The following is a 22,468-nucleotide window of genomic DNA, read 5'->3' as shown; positions in this document are numbered from 1 at the left end:
GAAAACGGTATTTTGATACAAATAGATACACCAAAAGAATCAGATTTTAATGTTGATTTCAAATATATAAATTTCATCAAGTTTACTCCTACCCATCAAAAGTTTCGCGCCTGAGAAAATTTGGCTGATTTTCGAAAAAAGGGGGAAAGGCCTCCTAAAAAGTACAGAACCTTAATGCAAATCACACTAACATATTCAGCGTATCAGAGAACCATACTGTAGAGATTTCAAGCTCCTATCTAAAAAAAAGTGGAATTTTGCATTTTTTGCCAGACGTAAGATCACGGGTGCGTATTTGTTGTTTTTTTTTTTCCCAGGGGTAATCGTATCGACCCAATGGTCCTATAATATCGTTGGAGGGCTCATTGGAATGGAAATTAAAAGTTCTAGTGCCATTTTTAAGTAACCAATGACAAAAAAAATGGAGGGCAACTAGGCCCCCTCCCACGCTCACTTTTTTTTCCAAAGTCACCCAATCAAAATTTTGAGATAGCCATTTTGTTCAGCATGTTTGAAAATATTATACGTATGTCTTTTAGGATGACTTAATCCCCCAAAGCTCCCGGAGGGAGGGCTTAAAGTTATTAACTTTTCCCAATGTTAACATATAGTATTGGTTATTGGGAAGTATACAGATGTTTTCAGGGGAGATTTTTCCTGGTAATGGGGGTGGGGGTGGGTCAGGGGTTATGTGGGAGGATCTTTCCATGAAGGAATTTTTCATGGGGGAAGGGAAATTGCTTTGAAGGGGACGCCGGACTTCCCAGCATTATTTAAAAAAAGATCAGAAATTAAATATACAAAAGCAAGTTTTTCAACTGCAACAGCAGCAACATCAAAACTTTAAACGAACAGAAAATATTACATATATGATTGGGTTCACCCCTAGTCAATACCTCGCTCTTTAAGCCAAAGATTTTTTAGTACTTTCATAAGAGTTATTTATTCTAATTAACGGCCTTTGTGATTAAGCGGTCATTTTTAAAGAATTGGAACAAAATTCAAACTTTCACTTAAAGAGCAAGATATTAACTAGGGGGCGAACCCCCTAATATATGTATTAAAAATATATGAATATAGAGTTCGTTACGTAAGTTAATTCGTAAGTTACGTATATTTATTACTATAAAAACGTTCGTAAAGAAAATTAAACAAGTTTCGAAAAAGCCATTTAACCAAATAAAAGTAAATCAACATGCAAATTTTGTTTTAATTATTCATGTACGGTGAGCCAAGATCAAAACCTGCATTTTTTCAAAAACGTTCAAAAATTAAATAAAAAAAACAAGTTTTTTTAACTGAAAGTAAGGAGCGACATTAAAACTTAAAATGAACTGAAATTATTCCGTATATGAAAGGGGCTGTCTCCTCCTCAGCGCCCCGCTCTTTACGCTAAAGTTTGACTTCATCACAACTCAATTTTTTTAAACAATGAAAAACTTTAGCGTAAAGAGCGAGGCGTTGAGGAGGGGACAGCCTCTTTCATATACGGAATAATTTCTGTTCATTTTAAGTTTTAATGTCACTCCTTACTTTCAGTTAAAAAAAACTTGTTTTTTTATTTAATGTCACAAGTAAGGATCGCCATATATTAGCGCATAAAAGTAAGTACCGGTAACCCGGCTACCTCGCTGCCGGGCTGCGGCACGGCTACGCGGCAGGCTTGTATATAGTGAATCTTGTTGTCATTTGTCTTCTAACTGCAGACAATGTAAACTTCGTCACTTATCTTCTAATCACAACAATGTGAACATGTTCTTGATGTAATGGCGTCACCATAGGTTCGGTACAACCAACCTGACAAAAATACAAATTCTTACTTAAGGTTGTGACCTATTTAGACCGTTTTTGTGACCAGAAATGTTAAAATGCCAGTTTTAAGAGAGAAAAACTATATAGCCGATTTTGAAGCCGGGCCCGGCATTCGGCACGCGGAAGGTTTGTATATATTGATTTTCTCTGTCACTTGTCTTCTAACTGCAGGTAATGTGAATTTCTTCTTGATGTCATGGCTGCAGATTAGGTTCGATGCAACCACCCTGGGAAAATAGTAAACAGGCATAGAATTCTAACAAAAAGGCGTTTTAAATAAATACACAGTTGCTCGTTTAAAGGGTATATACTATATATATATATATATATATATATATATATATATATATATATATATATATATATATATATATATATATATATATATATATATATATATATATATATATATATATATATATTATATATATATATATATATTTTTATATATATATATATATATATATATATATATATATATATATATATGTATATATATATATACATTTATATATATATATATATATATATATATATATATATATATATATATATATATATATATATATATATATATATATATATATATATATATATATATATATATATATACATATATGTGCATTCGTTATTCTTTTGTTTTAAGTCATTAGGTGTCAAATAAGTCATAATAGTTGAGTCAAGAAAGTCTGGCGTGAAGTCAATTCCCCTTTCCTGTTATTGCATCAAAGAATCATGCGTTTTGTTCTCATCCAAAGCTCGTTGTAATTCTTCCGTTGCTTCTCTTCTAACCGCAGATTTCATTTATGATTCTATGTATTCTTTGGGATACTGGCTGTCAAATGTCTCCAGCCGCACGTTCCTTATTCAATTACAATTTTCTGTAAAGTAGTTTATCATCTTATATAAATTTGCATACTAAAAATGATACCACCACTCCTTGGGCGGAACGACCTATCTAGAATTTTTTTTTTAAGCTAGAAAATGACAGGGTGCCAACTTTCCCCCAAAAAAATATGGAGCCGTTTTCGACAAAAAAAAAATATATGCATACAAATAAACAATTATTGCTCGTTGAAAGGTAGTAGATATAAAGTTAACGTTTAGATTGGCAAATATCTTCTGACAAGTTATTATGTTGTTACACTCCAAGAATTTTTTATATTGAAATATGCTCATAAGCATGACACCACCCATAAGATGTTTTTCCAAAATTAAAGGCTTCGAAAGATTTTTCTCAAACTATTAACCTATCTAGATTGTTTTTTCAGGCCAGAAAATGCCAGGGTGCTAATTTCCCCACAAGTCTTATGGAGCCGTTTTCGAGGAAAAATAAATATATAAGTATATAAAAGAAAGTTATTGCTCGTTTAAGAAGAGTAGATATAGAGCTAACGTTTAGGGAGGCAAATACTTCTGGCAATGAGGCTGGTTCGGATTTCGAATTTTGAATTCGAATTTGGACGTAAATCTTTATGAATACTAAAATATGACACTTAAATGTTTAAAATTTCACAATGCTGAGGATGGATGGAATAGTATAGAAAAGTTATTTGCAAAGTTGCACAATGTGTCTCGGGAGAGAGCTTTAGAAACGCAGCTAAGGCATTTTAGCAATAAATGCTTTAAGCTTAGTTGAAAAGAGGTGGGGTTTGCACAAGAAGTCAAACCGTAAAGAAGTCATAAAGAATAATCTAAAGAAAATTGAAACTTAGTGTGAGGGTGTAAAGAGTGAAGCTTTGAACTGACTGTGTTCGAGGAGGAGCTTGCGTTGCTATGTTGGCCTCATGTGGCTTTTTGCTACAGTGGGTTGTTAGTAGTAGGAGTTGTTGAAAAACTACAACAAAGTGGAAGGAAATATAAAGGAAAAAAATATGGCAATTTGGAAACAAAGGAAAACTGCTTAAACTCCACTAAACGAGACGGAATCGGATCATGTTTACAGATTAAACGGTGATTTATCAGGGATGTCAAGTATAGCAACTGAAGGAATTTGGTTTCTATCACCTTTATAGATATCGCCTTATATTTAGCTCTATCACCTTGCTATGCCCTTTAACTGGGTTTAACAAGCCGCCTTCTTTAATATCATTTTGAATTGAAGATTTTGTCACGAGTTGCTTCAAGTTGCTTCGTTACTGAATAAACGATGGCTCGTTTGGCTGCTATTTCTTGTTTTCATTTAAAATAAAAGGAAACAGACCTATTTTTAGTGAATGACCTTGATATGTATTTACTTAAACAATTAAAGAGTCACAAAAAAATATATATAAAACATTCTTTTAATGAAAAGTTGGATTAACATGCGTCTATAATTAAGCGTTTCCAGGGTAAGGGTGGTTTCAACCTCATAGAAAACCAAAAAGTATGTATATTTTCAATCCAAATAAAAATACCTTCCCTCCTCATCCAAAAAAATATATAGTAAAAGCTATTATAAAAATCTGTTGAACATAACTGGTGTTTATCAAAAATTTTGACTGAATATTCAAGGTTTGTCTACAATTGAAATTGTAATCCTATATTTTCATAGTTAAGCAGAAAACTAAACAAAACTGCTACTACTACCACTAATAACTCGCTGCAGCACAAAGCTACTTGAAGCCAACATAGGAACATAAGATCTTCCTCTTCCACAACCTATTGAGAGCTTCACTCTTTGCCCTCCACTCTTTTCAAACCCAATTTGGTAACGACCTGCTTTTCGTGTGACCCTGGATGTATGGCCAAAAAGAACAATCTTTGGCAATCTGCCGTCCCTCATCCGCTAATTCAGCCCTATTCATCTAAATTTTCTTTCATTATAGCCATAGAAAGTGGGAAATGTTTTATTTTTCATAGAGCTTGTTGTTTGACATTTGATTAGCCTCCTGGGACCTGATGTCCAACCGGTTGTATATTCATTTACGAATTTTTATTGTCCAACCTACTGTAAATCGGGACTTAAAGATTGTCTCCTTTTATGCAAGAGGCGTTTGCTGTCATCCGTGATTTTTTTTTTTTTTTAGTTCAGTAAAAGTAATTGAGGCTGAAGCAGGAGCAAGTGAAATAATGAAAATCAACTCGCGAAAATTTCAAAAGGTAAGAAATTAGATAAAAATACAAAGAGATAGGCTAGACAATAGAAAAAAAACAGGTGATATACCCTAAGACCGAAGTATTGACAGGTTTGATTTTTAACGTATTTACTGTTATTGCTGCCGTCTGGCAGAAGGACTTTCAGTCTTGTACAATGGGTTGTACATTCGGTCTTACCTTAGAAGTACAATGGGTTGGAAGCTTGTATTTCTGGAGCTAAGTTTCTTTCTGGTTAGGCCAAACATTTTTTTTTCTTCAGTGAGGCTATTTAAATGCAGTTGTCGTGCAGTTGTCTAAAGTTTCCTACTGCGAGGTGTAAAGCGTCAACAGTTTCTTTCTTTTGCAGTATCCTTGGAAAAAGCCTTTTCCTTGCTTGAAAACAGCGATATCAGCGACTTGGAAGATAGCGGAGACAAAACCGACCCTGAGTGGTGTTTACCTGGCATCACATGTGCAACAGATGCAGACCAATTGTCCTCTGGTAGTGATAAAGAGTCTCAAGACTTTCTAGATCGGGATAATGTCAATGACTTCTCAATCCTGTTTGACGAAGAAGAAGACGATATTCCACTAGCACAGTATATTCCAACACTCACAACTGATTCCGTATCAACAAGTCGCTCAGAAAAAGTTCGCCGTCCCAACAAAATGTGGACCAGTTCAGATACCTTGAACAAGCCTCATTCATACCTTCCCTTGTACTCAGATTCAAGTCAACGGGAAAGCTGGAAGCCACATGAATACTTTTTCAATTACTTCCCTCACTCATTTTTTTAGACAATGGCTTTCGCATTGAATTGTCATTAGCAGAAGGCCACAAACAAATCTTTGCTCGCTAGTGCCTTTGAACTGAAGGTATTCTTTGGCATTTCGATCGTCATGAGTAACCTAAAGCTTCCTCGTCTTCGAAGGTTCTCGAGCAAGAAATTTCGACACAGCACTCCTATATACCCTAGTATCTTGTATTGATCCTGTAAGTCTTTGATTTACTATAACATAATCATTAAGGTTTGCTGTCTTACCATCATGTTAATACAATGTTGACATATGGACCATTTTATGACCAAACACCGCATTGGTTATAACTAGATTGTTATACCTACAAAATTGTAAAAGTCTGAATCCATTACTGCTTTCTTTTCCTACACCATATTTATCTAGGCTAGGATACCATCTATCCCTGTTTCCGCCGACCTGGGCGATAAAATCTCTTAGTAAAAACTTCATATTTCTACCTGGAACCCTGTCTATTTGCTCCTTTAACTGTAAGTAAAATTCATCTGAGTCACTAGTATCTCCCTCAGTCGGTTCTACACGGGCATATACTACTATAACTGATACCCTGAACTTTTTAGTCATAAAATGAAAAATTAGTATTCTATTATTAATACCTTCTCAGGCTAAACAAGACTTAGCAGTTTCCTTCTTCATCATGAGCCCTACCCCCTGTCTATGTACCCCATCCTTCCTGTTTGAGTAAACAAATTCTATATTACCTAATTTCATTCTTCCTACCCCTGGGATATGAGTTTCTGAAACTCCCAATAAGTCCAGTTCGAATCGTCGGAATTTGTCCGTCAAAATGTCGATACGATAGTAATTTTTTAGCGTCGTAACATTCCAAGTTCCAATTTTCATGTTCTTTAAATCATTGAAATTATTTTGGCCTCAGGAAAAGCAATGATCCCGGATACCAGTGCAGAAAAGGGATCACATATCTTCTCAAGTCTACACCGAAGTGCTTAAGCGGGCTTAGAACCGGATAGCATGAAGTCCCTGGGATCTCCAGTATGAATGGAGGCTTTGTGAAATCCTGGGCCCATCTTGGTCAAAACATGGTTTTCAGCACTTAGCGACGCTCTTCTATCAACATGTGCAAAGACAGTCTCAAGTCTATTATCTCTGACCCATGCCTACAAATATTATGCTACTAAGGGGAGGCAGCCCATAGTAGATAAATCAGCTAGGAATAGGTTTTCAGCCCGAAAACACCCGTCAAATAGACCAAGCCCAAAAGAATTATCCATTAATCAGAATCGCGTTCGAATGCTGTGTCGTTCACTAGGTCATAATGTCCTCGAGGGCCGTCACTCCTCAATTGGGTATATAGATTGACAGCAAGGTCCCCAGTCTTGCAGGTACCCCGAAAGGGTCGAGGCAGCCCTTTGCAGAGGCCATTATAGCAGGGGCACGATGGTGTTCTGCGTCACTATGCAATTTAACCCATTAATGGGAGAAGGTTTGTAACTCATGGCATCTGATTGGGACAAATTCAAACTGTAGCAAAAAGAGCGAGGTGTTGAGGAGTTGGCAACCCTCTTTATATACCCAGTGATTTCTGCTCGTATTAAGTTTTAATGTTGCTCCTTATTTTAAGTTGAAAAAACTTGTATTTTATTTAATCTCTGATGATTTTCAAATAATTCCATGAAATCCGCCCCCGCCTCCACGAAAAATATCTTCTAGACAATTCAGTCCTGGTGAAAATTTACCCCGGACATGTACCCTTAACATCTCCATACATTGATTCGGCAAAGAGGAAGTAAAACGAATGAAAAGAACTCCGTATAGGACTGATGGCAAATTCCCGCAATGCAAAATTCCCCCCTGAAAATTCCCCCCGGAAACTTCCCTCCCCATATAAAATTTACCCCGTGGAAAGTCTCCCTAGTGGAAATTTCACCCTCCTCCCATCCGAAAAATTTAAGCACACTTCCGTAAACAATGGGCAAATGTTTTAACGTTAAGACGTTTCCCTAGGGGATGTGGGGGCTTTTGTTGATCCTGGGTTTGTTATCTGATCTTTGAGCATTCTGAACAAAATGGCAATCTCAAAATTCTAATCGGTTGTATTTTGAGAAAAGAGGGCTTGGGAGGGACTTTTGCCCTCCAATCACTTTTGAGTCTTAAAAAGGACACTAGATCTTCCGATTTCCATTCGAATGAGCCCCCTCTGAAGTTTATACGACCCCTCTTCCATATGAAGTACCACTGGGAAAAAATAAATAATAAATGATAAAACATTGAAGCCTTCTGTCCTTTACTAGAGGCAAAGCTATAGCGTTGCCTCTGACTGGGACAAATTTAAACTTTAGCGAAAAGAGCAAGGTGTTGAGGAGTCAGCAGCCTTCTTTATATACGCAGTGATTTCTGTTCGTATTAATTTTCAATGTTACTCCTTATTTTTCAGTTGAAAAAACTTGTTTTTTTATTTAATCTCTGATGATTTTTAAATAGTACCACGAAATCCGCCCCCACCTCCACGGAAAAGATCCTCTAGACGATTCAATTCCGGTGAATATTTACCCCGGACATTTAGCCTTAACATCTCCACAGATTAATTCTGCAGAGATAAAGTAAAACAAATAAAAAGAACTTTCTTATAGGACTTCTGACAAATTCCCCCAATGCAAAATTTCCCCTGAAAAGTTCGCCCCCCGGAAACTTCCCTTCCCATCTAAAATGTCCCCCGTGGAAAATCTTCCCACTGGAAACTTCACCCCCGTCCCATCCAAAAAATATATGAACACTTCTGTAAACACTGGATAAATTTTATAACCTAAAGACCTGCCCCTAGAGGATATAGAGGGTCACGTTATCTCCAAGACCTTTCAACTATATGGAACAAAGTGGCTATCTCAAATTTTTATCGCACGATTTTGTGGGGAAAAGGGACGTGGGAGGGGTCTAGTTGCCCTCCAATGGTCACTTAAAAAGAGCGCCAGAACTTTTAATTTCCGTTCGAAAAAACCGTCTCCCAATGTTCTAGGACTAGTAGTTTGATACTACACCCCTGGAAAAAAATAAGTAAATAAAATAAACAGCATCCGTGATCTTTCTTCTGGCAAAAAAATGCAAAATTACTCATTTTCGCATATAGGAGCTTGAAACCTCTACAGTCGGGTTCTCAGATACGCTGAGTCTGATGGTATGCTTTTCATTAAGACTTGTTGACTTTTAGGGGTTTTCTCCCTTTTTCATATATCAGGCAAATTTTGTGGAGCTCGTAGCCTTTGATGGATAACACTAAACTTAATGAATCTTACATATTTGGATTCAGCATAATAAGCCTATTTTCTTTTATATACCTATTGATATCAAAATTCTGTTTTCTTGAGTTGTGTTACTGCTGAACTGCGTCGCTCCTTACTTACAGCTCGTTAGCACGAATTGTTTGGCTAATTTCTCATCGTACACGAATTCTTTAGTTTGCAGTTGATGTAACTACCTATCTAGTCTTGTCCTTAAGAAAGCAAGTACTAAATGTGCTATTATATAAACAATTTATATAGTTAAAAATAATCGTGCTCGATAGCTATCATTTTTTTTTACAAAACGTGAAGTTTCACATTTTATAGAGTAGGTTGAAAAGCTTCGCAATTGAGTATTCTGATTTACTGTTATTTGATGGTGTACTTTTTATCAGGATCACTTGCCCTTTTGTGGGTTTTGCCCCGTTTTTGCATATTAGTTATATTTTCTTATCCTCTTAGATTGTATAAGGCAGTGTTAAGTTTGATAAATTTGACAATCTTTAGAGTCATCATAAAAGCCGATTATTTTACCTTCAACTGTTTATCAATAAAATTATTTTTTTGAAAATTAGTGCAAGCAATCTTTAAGTTTCTTCGCTTCAAGCAAAGATCAGCAAGTTTTTTTTTATTATGGACAAAATTTTTCGGGAAAAAATATAATAGTATTTTTGCAATATTACTGGGCTTCAGAAAACATTTCTGTTGCACCTATCCCATTTAAAAAAAAAACCTTGATTAGAAATCCTTATATACTTCATTTTGATTTTTTTTTTTTTTTTTTTTTTTTTTTTTTTTTTTAAGGGCTATTTTATCTTGAAAACTTCACAGGGTGAATCAGTACAATATCTGAGAGCAATTAAAACGTGGGACCGTTGGCTAAAATATACAAGGAAAAGCGGGACCGTCAAATACCTATACCACATAATTGTGAATGCAACACACAGTATTAAATATATGCCCCATACCATGCCAGTATACCTGAAAACCATTGGGTTTTCGGTTTTATATTGCAAAAATACCACGATATTGAAAGCCTTAATTTTTCTTTTTGATGAGAGTGTTGAAGGAAGTGATGCTTTTGTAGGGAATGTCCAAAATCAAGAGCTCCTTTTTGCTGTATTTTGAAGCAATGGTACTCTTATTTGTAAAATTGTCAATAACATTACTACCTAGACCCCCCCCCAACACTGAACGATATTCATAATTGTTAGATTATGCATTTTGTAGATTTCACGGAAATTGGTGAGATTTAAGAAGTCTTAAGGCATTAAAGTGAATCCTTGCAATGAGCACTTCTAGGTGATCTGGAGTGACCACACGTATGTCACAGTGATTCAGTCTCCACTGAGGCTCTAGCAAAACTAAAAAAAGCTGACTCTGCCAAGGGGGCTAAACCAAAATACTGATTGCCTGTGAACCAAGTCTATCGGCACTTTTTTTGGCAGAATACGGCTTTAAACATCAACTATAAAGAACCTAAATATTCAAAAATACTTACAAAAAAAGAAAATTTGACGATTTCAATTATAAAGATATTCAGTATCAAACTGTACACCATCTTTTTAAAGAATTTTATTTTGGATATAACAGACTCCTGTAAGGAAAAAAGCACAATCTGTTTTCCTCGTTAACTACTTTTTTACGATTGTTGCTTCTATAAGAACCGAAAAAACATATTTTTAGTCAGTAGAAGCTACAGTTCTCACATTAACAAAGGTATGTTTATCTATTTACTGTAGCCTGTATATTCACTTGCATCCTTTTTAGGCAAGAGACTATTATGCTAAGATGCTAGTTTGCCTTTAAAATAAGATTTGCTGATTTCAGGTATATTCTCAGAAATAGCAAGATCAAAGCTAAATCTACATCTACCTGCGCTAATTTAGAAAAGTCTTCACAAGGTAATGAAATACAAAGTCGAATATATATCTAATTATTTTTCCAACTTTATGACAGGAATACACTTTGTCCAAGAATGCACTTTTTTTACTTTTTAAGAAAAATAATCCAAAGTTGCTGAAAATATGACAAGGAAGACAGAATTGCCTTACCAACAAAACTTCCTCAAACTGATATTTTTGAGGATTATTTTTATTTTATTTTTGTATGATTTGGAATAAAATACATGTTTTTTTGATGCATTTAATATACATTGACTTTTTGTCCTATAAACTTTCATTTTGAAAAAGCTTGGTTCTTACTTATAATTCATCACCCTAAACTGTTACGTACCAATTGTATGTGAGACGTGGCGCACTAATTGTCCCAAAATCATACCAGTACACAATGGGAAGACGAATAACCTTAAATTAGTTAGAAGGACTGATGTGTTAAAACCCTTCTTGTTTCACAACCGAACTCCAGAAATCCCTTTAAAAACTTCCGAGGCCTATGAAGGCTTAAAGGGCTTGTCACACGTAGCTGATTTCGAGAACTGATTTCCAAATCAGCGCCGCTTTCAAAAGAAATCGGTGTCGATTTGAGCTTGAAAAATTTTCTAGTTTTCAGTGCCGATTTACAAAATCAGCACCGACTTTCATCATGATCATGACAAAAAAATAAGGCTACAAATAAATAGTCAGTCAGAGATGTATGTGGTGAAAGACCCCGCTACTGAGCTGCTAACTAAACTGATAACTAAGCTGAGATCAATCATACAACTATTAATAAACTCCAGTTGACTATTTGTGTCCATTATTTTTGTTTTGAAAATCTCGCGCAATAAATTTTTCTTTCAACAAATTTTTCTTTCAACAAATTTTTCTTACCGCTATCGTTTGTCCACTGATGCTGAAATCGTTTCCCGAAATCAGCTACGTGTGCCGAGCCCTTAAGCTCTTTTGCTTAAGATGAACAATCGCAGCATAACTAGAACTCAAAAAGGTCCAATCTCTTGGGAGGCAATGACTACGAAGATGTATTCTAGGACCTTTTGTTATAATATCATGAACGAATTAAACAAATCAAAAATCCTTCTAAATAGCCTATTTAATGAGCTTAAATGAACCTTAGTGAGCCTTAAAGAGCTTAAAATAGCCTATTTCTATTTATGACAACCCAGAATTAGCAGCTTAAGTTAAATTGTGTAAGCCTAATTTTATCCATTTATGTTAACTTAAGTAAGCTCAAGTTAACTCCAATAGAGCAACAAATTTTTCTTTCAAATGAAAGTAGGTAAATACCAAAAATGATATTTTTGAAAAAAGCTGCATATTACTTCAATCCAATTGCTCTTGACTCTTAGAAATAGCACAGTAACTTTTAATGTCCAATTCAATGAGCCCTTCTGCAACCACTCCTTCCATACGAATAGGCCAGAAGAAATAACAAAAAAAAATACATGGATGCTGCGTTGCTCTAAGTGTCCCCTACATATCGAATTTTGGCTGGCCTCTAGCCCCCCATTGCACTTCCTGGCTGAAGGGCCATGCAACAAAGACCAGAACCGCCGGTTTGGATCTTAAGGGTCTAGTGCCGGTCATACTTACTTTACCCATCGAAACTTGATGAATAATGTATTTTTAATTCATAATTTATAAATGTCTTCTATGAATAAAAAAGAAATTGCCGGTGATTTTTCGCTTTCGAAGTAATTTCTATCAATAAATTAGACAAACCTGAGTTATGACTCTTCTTTACTTTTTCGGATTTAGACTTTTGTAACTTAGTGGTGTCTGACACTCTATTGTTCTTATTTTATGGGGAACGTAATGGAAAATATTAAAAAAAAAAAACACACACACACACACAAAAAAAAACTTAAACCACCGATTATTTTTGGAAACTGTAAGCTTCTTCTATTTGATAATAAAAAAAATATAGCAGGTGTTATATGCAGTATATCAGCAGATGCCTAACCAAAATTGCACTTTAGGACCGGTTTAATTCCTAGAGTAGGGTGATACTAATGAAAATTTCTTTTTAGGATCAATTATATATAATCAGAAAGTATTTATGTTTTGAGGCCTCTTGGATTTCAATAAAGGCAAGCTTCGGTATTCTGATCTTTGCTCCGTCAAAGATTGTCATAATTGATTAAATTGTCTTGAAAAAAATCTGATGTATCGAAAAGTTATTTCTACTTTTTTCCAAATATAAACAGTCATCTATTTTTTTTTATTATTTATTTATTTAATTGACTTAGAATATTTTATTGTTCGGATATACAAAGCTACTTAAAACAAAATTACATGTTATTTTCTCTATTTCAGAAAATGAAGATCCTTTTTTTGGCTCTCTTTATCACAATGGCCGCTTGCAGTAAGTAAAGACTTAATTTTTGTGTTTTCTCACACTTAGCTCCTTACTCTGTTAGTCCTCTTTGATTCTTGTTAGTCGGTTATTTACCAAAAAGGGCTATGAGATATTAACAAAAATTGATAGAAAGCTACCGATAATGCCCTAGTTTTGATGTCTTGGGCTCAGGGGCGGATCCAGGATTTTTTTAGGGGGTGGGGGCAAAATAGGTTGATCCGATGAACTTGCGTTAGGAGCAAGTTTAATTAACGCAAACTTGCGTTAATTAAGTAACTTACACTACTTTAAATTACGCTAGGAGGGCGCACGCCCCCCTCGCCCCCCACCCCTCCCCTCCCTGGATCCGCCACTGCTTGGGCGTATGGTCCACCTAACATTTATGTAAGTAGAGTGCGAAACACCTTTCAATGCTTAACACCAGGGTATATACCAGAAGGGGCCATCGGATCACAGCCAGACTTTTACCGATGTAATAGCAATTATGCCAGTTTTGTAGTTTGGGAGTGTTCTTGCTCGTAATTGAGCTTCTTTGTCTTATCTTTTTTCCTTTTTTGCCTCTTTATATACCTTCTACAAAGAGACTAAGTAATGCATAGAGTTTTATTAGTTAGATTAAGTTTGCATTAACTGCATTATTCGATAGGCTTTTACGTGGTATTCAGAATTGGGCTTTGTAATGGTCTTCGGCGATTTTTAATGTATTCAGGAAAGAAAGTTTTAGACTCAGGGCTGCATTGAATATCAAGAAGTACAGAAGAGGTGTATGTATGTTTGAATTATCTTCACATTTTTTCTTTTCTCTTTTTCTTACAATTGCTTATTTATTTCATTTATTGAAGAGTCTACAAAGTTTTGGTGTAAGCCTTTCAACTAAAAAAGCAAATGTCAGAGGTAATATATGGGACATCTGTATGAAAAAGATTAATGTATTCCTAATTATTTCCAATAGCGGAATAATTTGGGCTTTTTCCCGACTCTGAAACTGGTTGTTAAGGAATTTGAACAAATATAAAATTACATCCTCAAATTCGGGCTCCTATCAAATTGACATCCATCAAGAACAAGAAGAAAATCACGAAATGGTTTAAAAGTTAATAGAAAATAATAGAAATAGAATCTAAATGTTTTGAGAGAAATTGTGCAATTACTGCGTAACGAAGATATTACAGATAATTGAACGTGAGATACAATTTTTACCAGCCCGATTGGTAGAATGTTGCCTAATTTGGCAACGGTCATGTGAAAATTGGTCTTATACGTCGGAGTGGGGGGGAGGGGGAGGGGTAGAATGAAATTCCTAACCCTTGCTAAATATTATCATTTTTCTTTTTACTAAACTACAAACTCTATTCTTTTTTTTAATTTATTAGAGGGAAATTTCAACATGGTGACTACGTAACTTAGTCGATGGTTCTGAGTAGAATCTGGTGTGCAACTGTGCATTTTCTTCTTTTATGTTGATATACGCCGCGTAAAGTTATAAAGTAGAATAGGAAATCTACCCGTCTAACTTTTAAAACTTCAATTGTATAGACGCGAAACAAATTGTATAATTAAATAAAAAGGCAATTTCTTCAACTGGAGGTAAGAAGCAGCATTAAAACTAAGAACGAGTAGAAATCAATCTGCAACATTATTTCTGCAAACAAGGGATTCAACAAAAACTAGTTCTATTTATATTAGCAAGATTTTAATCCTTAGATTGCATTCCTTTTATTTCAGGTGGGTATCAAAGGCCATCATATTTTCAACCGTACTCAGCCTACGATAAGCATTACGCTTCAATGCCATATGACCAGGGTAGCAACGACCTTATAAAAAATTTAGATGACTACAGCCAAAGTCAGCATCACAGTAAGTCCTTAATTGCTTTTCAGTCTTCATTCCCTTAACTTTTAACCAGACATCGATTTATTTTCTGGTTCATTACCTAGCCTTAATTAATGCTTGCCCAATAATTAATTTTAATAAACATGACATCTCAATAATATAAAAGTCCTAATAAAACAAATCGTGGTAACGAACTGTAAGTAAGGAGCGACCCGGCTCAATAGTAACCAAAACTCTAAAAAACAGAATTTTGATACCAGTAGATACATCAAAAGAATCAGATTTTTATGCTTATTTCAAATATATATATTTGATCAATTTTAGTCCTACCCATCAAAAGAAATTTTGATGGCCTTATTTTGGAAAAGGGGGAAACTCCCCCTAAAAGTGACAGAATCTTAATGAAAATGAAACCATCATATTCAGCGTATCAGAGAACACTACTGTAGAGATTTCAAGCTCCTATTTGCAAATTGTGGAATTTTGCTTTTTTTGCCAGAAGAAAGATCACAGATGTGTGTTTATTTGTTGTTGTTTTTTCCCAGGGATGATCGTATCGATCCAGTGGTCATAAAATATCGCGAGAGGGCTTATTCGAACGGAAATTAAAAGCTCTAGGGAACCTTTTCAAGTGACCAAAAAATTGGAGGGCAACTAGGCCCCCTCCCGTGCTCATTTTTTCCCAAAGTCACTTGATCAAAATTTTGAGATAGCTATTTTGTTCAGCATAGTCGAAAATCTAATAAATAGGTCTTTGAGGATGACTAAATCCCCCACAGTCCCCGGGGAAAGGGGCGCAGTTTATGAACTTTGCCCATTATTTACATATAGTATTTGTTATATGGAAGTATGCAGACGTTTTCGAGAGGGATTTTTTCTGGTGGGGATGGAGTCAGTGGAGGTGGCTACTTGGGAGGATCTTTCCATGGAGGATATTGTTATTAGGGAAGGAACATTTCTATGAGAGGGAGCGCTGGATTTCCCAGCATCATTTTAAAAAAAACTATCAGAAATTAAATAAAAAACAAGTTTTTTCAACTGAAAGTAAGGAGCAACATTAAAACTTAAAACGAACAAAAACTATTACGTATATGAGGGGTTCTCCCCCTAGTCAATACCTCGCTCTTTACACTAAGGTTTTTTTTAGTACTTTCAAAAAAGCCATCTATTCTAATTAAACGGCCTTTGTGATTCAGGGATCATTCTTAAAGAATTGGAACAAAATTCGAAGTTTAGCGTAAAGAGCGGGGTATTGACTAGGGGGAGAACCCCTCATTTACCTAATAAAAATATACATATAGAAGCTCGTTACGTAAGTTATTTCGTGAGTTACGTCAGATTAAAATTTCTAGGAAGCTATTTAGCCAAAAAACAGTAAAATTAATATGCAAATTTCATTTTAATTATTCATGTACGGTGGGCTAAAATCAAAGCTGCGTTAATTCAAAAAGGTTCAGAAATTAAATTTAAAAAAAAACTATTTTTTTTTAACTGAAAGTAAGGAGTGAAATTAAAACTTAAAGCGAACAGAAATTATTCCGTTTATGAAAGGGGCTGTCCCCTCCTCAACGCCTCGCTCTTTACGCTAAAGGTTTTTATTGTTTTAAAAAACAAAGTTGTGAGACAGAGTCAATCTTTAGCTTAAATAGCGAGGCGGTGAGAAGGGGACTGCCCCTTTCACAAACGGAATAATTTCTGTTCGTTTTAAGTTTTAATTTTGCTCCTTACTACTAGAAATTTCTTGTCTGGGGGTGGGAGCAAAGCCGTATCCAGGAGGCAGAGTAGTGATTTGACCAATCCCCCACCCCCCCCCCAAAAAAACAAATGTTTGTCCAATTCATAAAACCGTAACAAAGATTCAAATAAACCAATTTTTGATAAGTTTAAAAAAAATACCCGTCCCCCTCCTGAAACAAGATTTCCCCCGAACAATAATCCTGGATACTGCCCTGGGTAGAGGTCAGTAGTGTGACCCTACAGGCTCAGCTGCCTTGGGTCAGGGAACCTTAAGATTAAATGTATATCCAAGTAATATCTGAACTAAAAGTGCTAGGTGAAATGGAAAAACGGGCGGGCCTCCTGCAGGTATAAAGTAAATCATTGGCAGGTATTTGCCACCCTTATAAAAAAAAAACTAATTTGGCCGTAGGTTCTGCCATTTGGAATGCGCTGGAAAAGCTGAGATAGACATCTTCAAGCAGAAAAAGGAATATCTGGAAGGAATTGCTTCATTAAACTGGTAAAATTTTTCTGGATGTGCTCTCGATATTTGGATAAGTTAATTCAAATATTAGCAGATAATTACACAGTAGGTGTAGAAAATAAAGCGGTCGATACCTGCTTAATTCGGCTTTTAAGACTGAAATCACTTACAAAAAGATACTGATTATTTGATTGGCACCCCGTATATATTAGTCACTCTAATTTAAAATTTTTTTAGCCCTCCCCCTTCTAATAAAGCTAGAAATAGCCCTTGCCTCACCTGCATAAAAGTTTTCTGATTTTGTGGGTTTGTATTATTATTTCCTCTTATTTCACGTCAGCATTTGGTCCAAAATTGAAAATAAAATCAATTTTAAAACAACAAAATCAGCAATCTTGTTACATAGTCTAGTGACATACAAAACCCAATTAGGGGAGGGCTGACTTGGTGTGGAACGTCATCACAATCACATTGAAAACTATATTACGAGAGTATCGGAAATCAGTTGGTATATTTCTTTTTCTTTGTGTCTGATTTCTGGCTTATGCCACAAGTCAATTCAGTCTAGCTTACCCCCTCATCTGAATTAAAACAATAGCAGCAAAATTTTTCCCACAATACGTTTAGAAATAATAATAAATTTTCGAGTTAAAGTTTTTCCCAGCCTCTTAAGCTTTAATTAGACTTTCCTGTTTCTGTAACTTAGCTAGACCTATCTATAGGTCACTAGGAGGGGTGAACTGACATGTAATTTAAATAAAGTGATTGATATAGTCTAAAAGAAAATGGATAATTAAATGGGGATTCGAAAGATATATTTCTTTGATTTTTGAAGCTGGTTTCTGTCCTATACTATTAAATAAACCAGTATTGTTTATTTCTTTTTCAGAAATAAACACTACAATAGCAACTCCTGAATCACTACATTCAGAAAACTACTTCTTAACACAATGTAGAATTTCTTCCTGTCAAATGCTGTACAACACAGTCCCACTCCCCCTCCCGTCTCCACCTAAAGCCTACACATAGTCCCATGTATTATTTTTTTCATGGCTCCTTCATATGGAAGGAATTGTCATAGAAACGTTGAAGGGGGCTTGTTCAATAAAATAAAAGGGTTTCCGCGTCTTTTTTTGAGAATTAAAAGTCTTTATAGGGCAACCATCCCCTCTCTTACGCCGTTCTTAGTTGCCCCTCCCCAATCCGATCCAAATTCTGAAATTACCGTTTTGTCCAAAATATTCGAAATACCAATCAACATGCCGCTGATGATGACACCCCCCCCCCCCCATCCCATGGGGTGATGGCTGCAAATATGCTAGTTGCCCATTTTTTTACTTAGGTTTTATTAATGGAAAAGCGGTGGGGTATATTTGATCTTGGGTTTAAAAAGGCTAAGAATTCTAAGGGAAAATTTTTAAGGAATGTCGAGGGGGATTTTCGCTAAATTAAAAGACGCCATATGCATCAAGGATGTCAAAAAGGCGCATCTTTATTATCTCAGGGACAACTAGAGATATTTAGGCTTAATTCTTAGGGAAATGTTGAGGGGGATATCGAATTAAATCAAAAGACAGCATTGAATCCGGGCTCTCAAAATGTTGTGTCTGCAAAATCTAAGGGTTATCTAAGGATTATAACTTTCAGAAAATGTTGGATGGTACGTTGAACTAAATAAAACTCACTTCCAGGTTGTCAAAACTGCGTATCTGCAATACCTTAGGAACGTTTAGGGTATTAATTGGAAACTTTCAGAGATTATTGTGAGAGATCCAGAACTTAATCAAAAGACACTACGTGTATCTCCGGAATCAAAAGAGTGTTTCCGTGATATCTCAATAACAGCTATGGGTATCAATTCGAAACTTTCAGGGATGTTGGAGGCAGGATGCTGAAGTATATCAAAAGGCACTACCTGTATCCATAATGTCAAAAAGGCCGTATCTACAATATCTGAGGAATGCTATAAGCATGAGCTGAAATTTTCATGGCATGTTGAGAGGGGGGGGGCTAATATACTAAATCAAAAGGAACTGTGTCCAACAATATTGTCACAAGGCTTATTTATAATATCTAGAGAACATCTAAGGGTGTTTGTTTGACGGTTCTAAATAATTCTAAGGAGATATTTGACTTAATCTATAGACACTATACGTATCCAGGTTGTTAAAAGGGCATGTCGTAATATATGCACCCATATATACAATACACTTTTGGCACTGTTAAACACTAAATTAGACATTGTTTGCTTCTATGCTGTCAAAGAATGTACGTATCTGCAATATCTAAGGAATGGGTAAGGTTATTAAGTTGAAACTAAGAGGACTTGTTGAATTATCGTCGAACTTTGTTATGTTTAGGGGAATTTTGAGAATCTAAGGGTACTAAGATGGAACTTCCAGGGAATGGTGACGGAACACTGAACTAAACCAAGAGACATTATATACATGCATGTGAACACTATTTTCATATAGGTGGTCAAAGAATGTATCTGCAATATCTAAGGGTTGGATAAGGCTATTACGTTAAAACTGCGAGGGCATGTTGAACTAACTTTGAGCTTGGGTATGTTGAGGGACATGTTGAACTGCTAAGGGTATTAAGCTGAAGCTACAAGAATTAAAAAATAGAAAATTATCATTAACGTGAGAAAATTTAATAAATTAAGACAAGCCAGCTGTGTCGTTATTTATATATTTGATTATAGGTGGCCTTTATAAATACGTTTGCTGTGGCCATAGGTATTCAATGTATAAAGAATATGAAAATTACTACTTGGAATGTTATAACGTTAAAAATCAACTATTGTATTGAGATTTTGACTTACGAATCCAGCCGCTTTGAACTGGACTTATTAGAAGTGTCAGAAATTCATTTTTCAGGGATAGAAAATATAAAATTTGGTAATATAGAATTTACTTGTTCAGGCAGGAAGGAATAGGTACATAGGCATGGAGTAAGGCTTATGATGAATAAGGAAGCTGCTAAGTCTCGCTTAGGTTGGGAATTTATTAATAACAGAATTCTAGTTGCTAATTTTGTCACTAAAAAGTGTAGAGCATCTGTCATAGTGATATATGCCCCTGTACAACCGAATAAAGGAAATGGTAGTGACACAGATGAATATTGTTTACAGCAACATAAATAAATAGACGTAGGTCAGTAGAAATATGGATAGATTGTATCCTAGCTTAGGTAGATTTGGTATAGGAAAAGAAAATGATTGCACAATAATGCAAATTTGTCAGTATAATAATCTTGTTGTAACCAATACAGTATTTGGTCATAAAATGACCCTTAAGTGAACCTGGTATTCACATGTTGTTAAGATAGTCTTACTACGACGGTGAGCCTTACTTATTATGTTATAGTAAACCGAAGACTGGTAAGATCAGTACAAGATATTAGGATATATAAGATTGCTCTTATTGATTGCATTGAAGCGTGGTTCTGAAGCGTAGGCACTCTGAAAGACGGAAGAGAATTTGCTAGATGTTTTCCAGAGAAATTGCCAACCGATTGTTTCCGGTTCCCGACTGACTGACCGTATCCGAGGAATCTGAGGGCCATACATTCTAAAGTCACAGCTTGAGCGAAATATATTTTTAGACATGACATCTTGGTAGAATTATAGTTGGAATTCATTCAATTGCATTTTCATAGGAAAAAAAACAAGGATTGTGGGATCCAACATCAATAGGGAGGGGAAAAGTAATATAAGAATTGTATTATAATCAAATCCATAACAAATTCCATTCTGGCACAATATTAATGCGCAATTCTTGCCTACCCTTGCATTTCTGTGTTTCTCTCCGTCTTGAAAGTGAAGCTTCCTCTGCCAAGCAATTTTGTAGTTAAATCATTTTGAGGCCGATAATCATGCTTAAATTTTGAGAACAAATATGAAATCTAGGTTTGGTCTATCGAAAAAAATTGTACTTAGCTGTATGAGGAGAAAAAGTTGGCCAATATCCCTAGCATCCTAAATAGTTAATTGAAATTCTATTTTATGGTAAAACACACACACGAAAAAATTAAAATGAAATAACTTGCAAGAAAAATAAAAACTGAATTAAACGAGCAAATACAAATTTCTGTTTGTTTTAATGAGCGATTATTTTATTTGTTTTGTTTCATAGACTCTTTTGTATTTTCAGATTTGTTTTGAGCTATTTTTTTCTTTTTCAGTGTACAACAAAGTTAACTTTGGCGAGCAATATTCAACTCATTACGATACGGACGATGATGCAAAGGTCTATCCATACATGCAGCAATACGGAAAAGCCCAGAGAAGATATCCCTATTAGAAAATTTTGTCTTTATACCTTATTCAAACATAAACTTTGTCTTCTTTTAAGTTGATGTTGAATAATTTTCAAGTCCCTTTAGTGTTAATACTTAATTCTTCATACTGAAAACCAGCCTCACAACCTGTCTGACGAAGGAATTTCAGAGCTCATCGAATGTTTGGCATAAGAGAATGCCATACCTTAGGCTCAGTACAAAAGCAAAAAATATTATTGCCCCTTCCCCAAATACTACAATTCTTGGCACTCTTACTATTCACGAAACCCCAAAGAAAAAAATTCTTGAAATTTTCAACTGGATTCCCTGATTCATTGGGCAAAACCGGGGATTTTTACCGAACTAAGCATAAAATCCATCTCATTTTAATGAGAACATCTAATTGTAAGCTATATAGCCCCCAGGGTGACAACCCTTTTGTTATCCCAAGGATTCAGGCAAAAAAAGGAAAAATGCATAGGGAATACAGTCAATACTGCCAGTATCAAACCTGCTACTGCCGAATCTCAATGTACAACACTCATGAAAAATACTCGCTTCAATTACCCACGGCAAAAAACCCCAGGGTTTTTCAGGGTAAATAAAGACTGGGTGTTAGGGACGCTTACCAATTGTGCAAAGTACGATATAGAGAGGGGAAAATTACAGCATCCAAATCAAAGCACATTAGCTAGTGTCATATTTAGTTCAAAACTTAAATTCTGTTCTATGAAATACTAATCACTATTTACAAGATTTTGGTAGAATTTGAGACAAATGACAAAACATATGGATTTTAGTTACAGTTTTTCTTTTATTGATCATGTTCGAAAAATTTAGTTGTTTGTGCTTTACCTACTGGTCTCATTACTACCGACAACATAATTGCGGTAAAGACACCACAACTCTTCCAAAACGTCAAATGGCTTAAAGCATCATCTTATACATTAGACTTCAGGATTATGTTCAG

General features: G+C 35.3%; 2 protein-coding genes across 3 annotated transcripts in view; one reads left to right on the top strand and one right to left on the bottom strand.

Moving 5' to 3' along the window:
• The window catches only part of LOC148956939 (uncharacterized), a 60,347-nt gene extending 49,784 nt beyond the window's left edge, over positions 1–10,563 (bottom strand). The window contains exon 1 of one of the 2 annotated variants that reach the window (XM_089087859.1): positions 10,423–10,563. In XM_089087859.1, coding sequence (XP_088943985.1) covers positions 10,423–10,482 — 60 coding nt within the window. In that variant the 5' untranslated portion in view covers positions 10,483–10,563. Of the gene's footprint in view, positions 1–1,612; positions 1,893–10,422 lie in introns of those variants that run through there. The other variant, XM_089087864.1, reaches the window with a different exon arrangement.
• LOC148956938 (uncharacterized) overlaps positions 1–21,571 on the top strand; it is a 46,923-nt gene extending 25,352 nt beyond the window's left edge. Inside the window, exons 2-5 of the mRNA XM_089087873.1 lie at positions 4,821–4,893; positions 13,136–13,184; positions 14,904–15,035; positions 21,403–21,571. Coding sequence (XP_088943999.1) covers positions 4,821–4,893; positions 13,136–13,184; positions 14,904–15,035; positions 21,403–21,521 — 373 coding nt within the window. The 3' untranslated portion in view covers positions 21,522–21,571. The remainder of the gene's footprint in view (positions 1–4,820; positions 4,894–13,135; positions 13,185–14,903; positions 15,036–21,402) is intronic.
• The last annotated feature ends 897 nt before the right edge of the window (positions 21,572–22,468 follow it).

Source organism: Artemia sp. Qi Xiang Cuo, chromosome 1 (genome assembly GCF_049724085.1).
Source record: "Artemia sp. Qi Xiang Cuo chromosome 1, ASM4972408v1, whole genome shotgun sequence".
Lineage (NCBI taxonomy): Eukaryota > Metazoa > Arthropoda > Branchiopoda > Anostraca > Artemiidae > Artemia > Artemia sp. Qi Xiang Cuo.
This window is presented reverse-complemented; position numbering and strand designations above follow the sequence as displayed.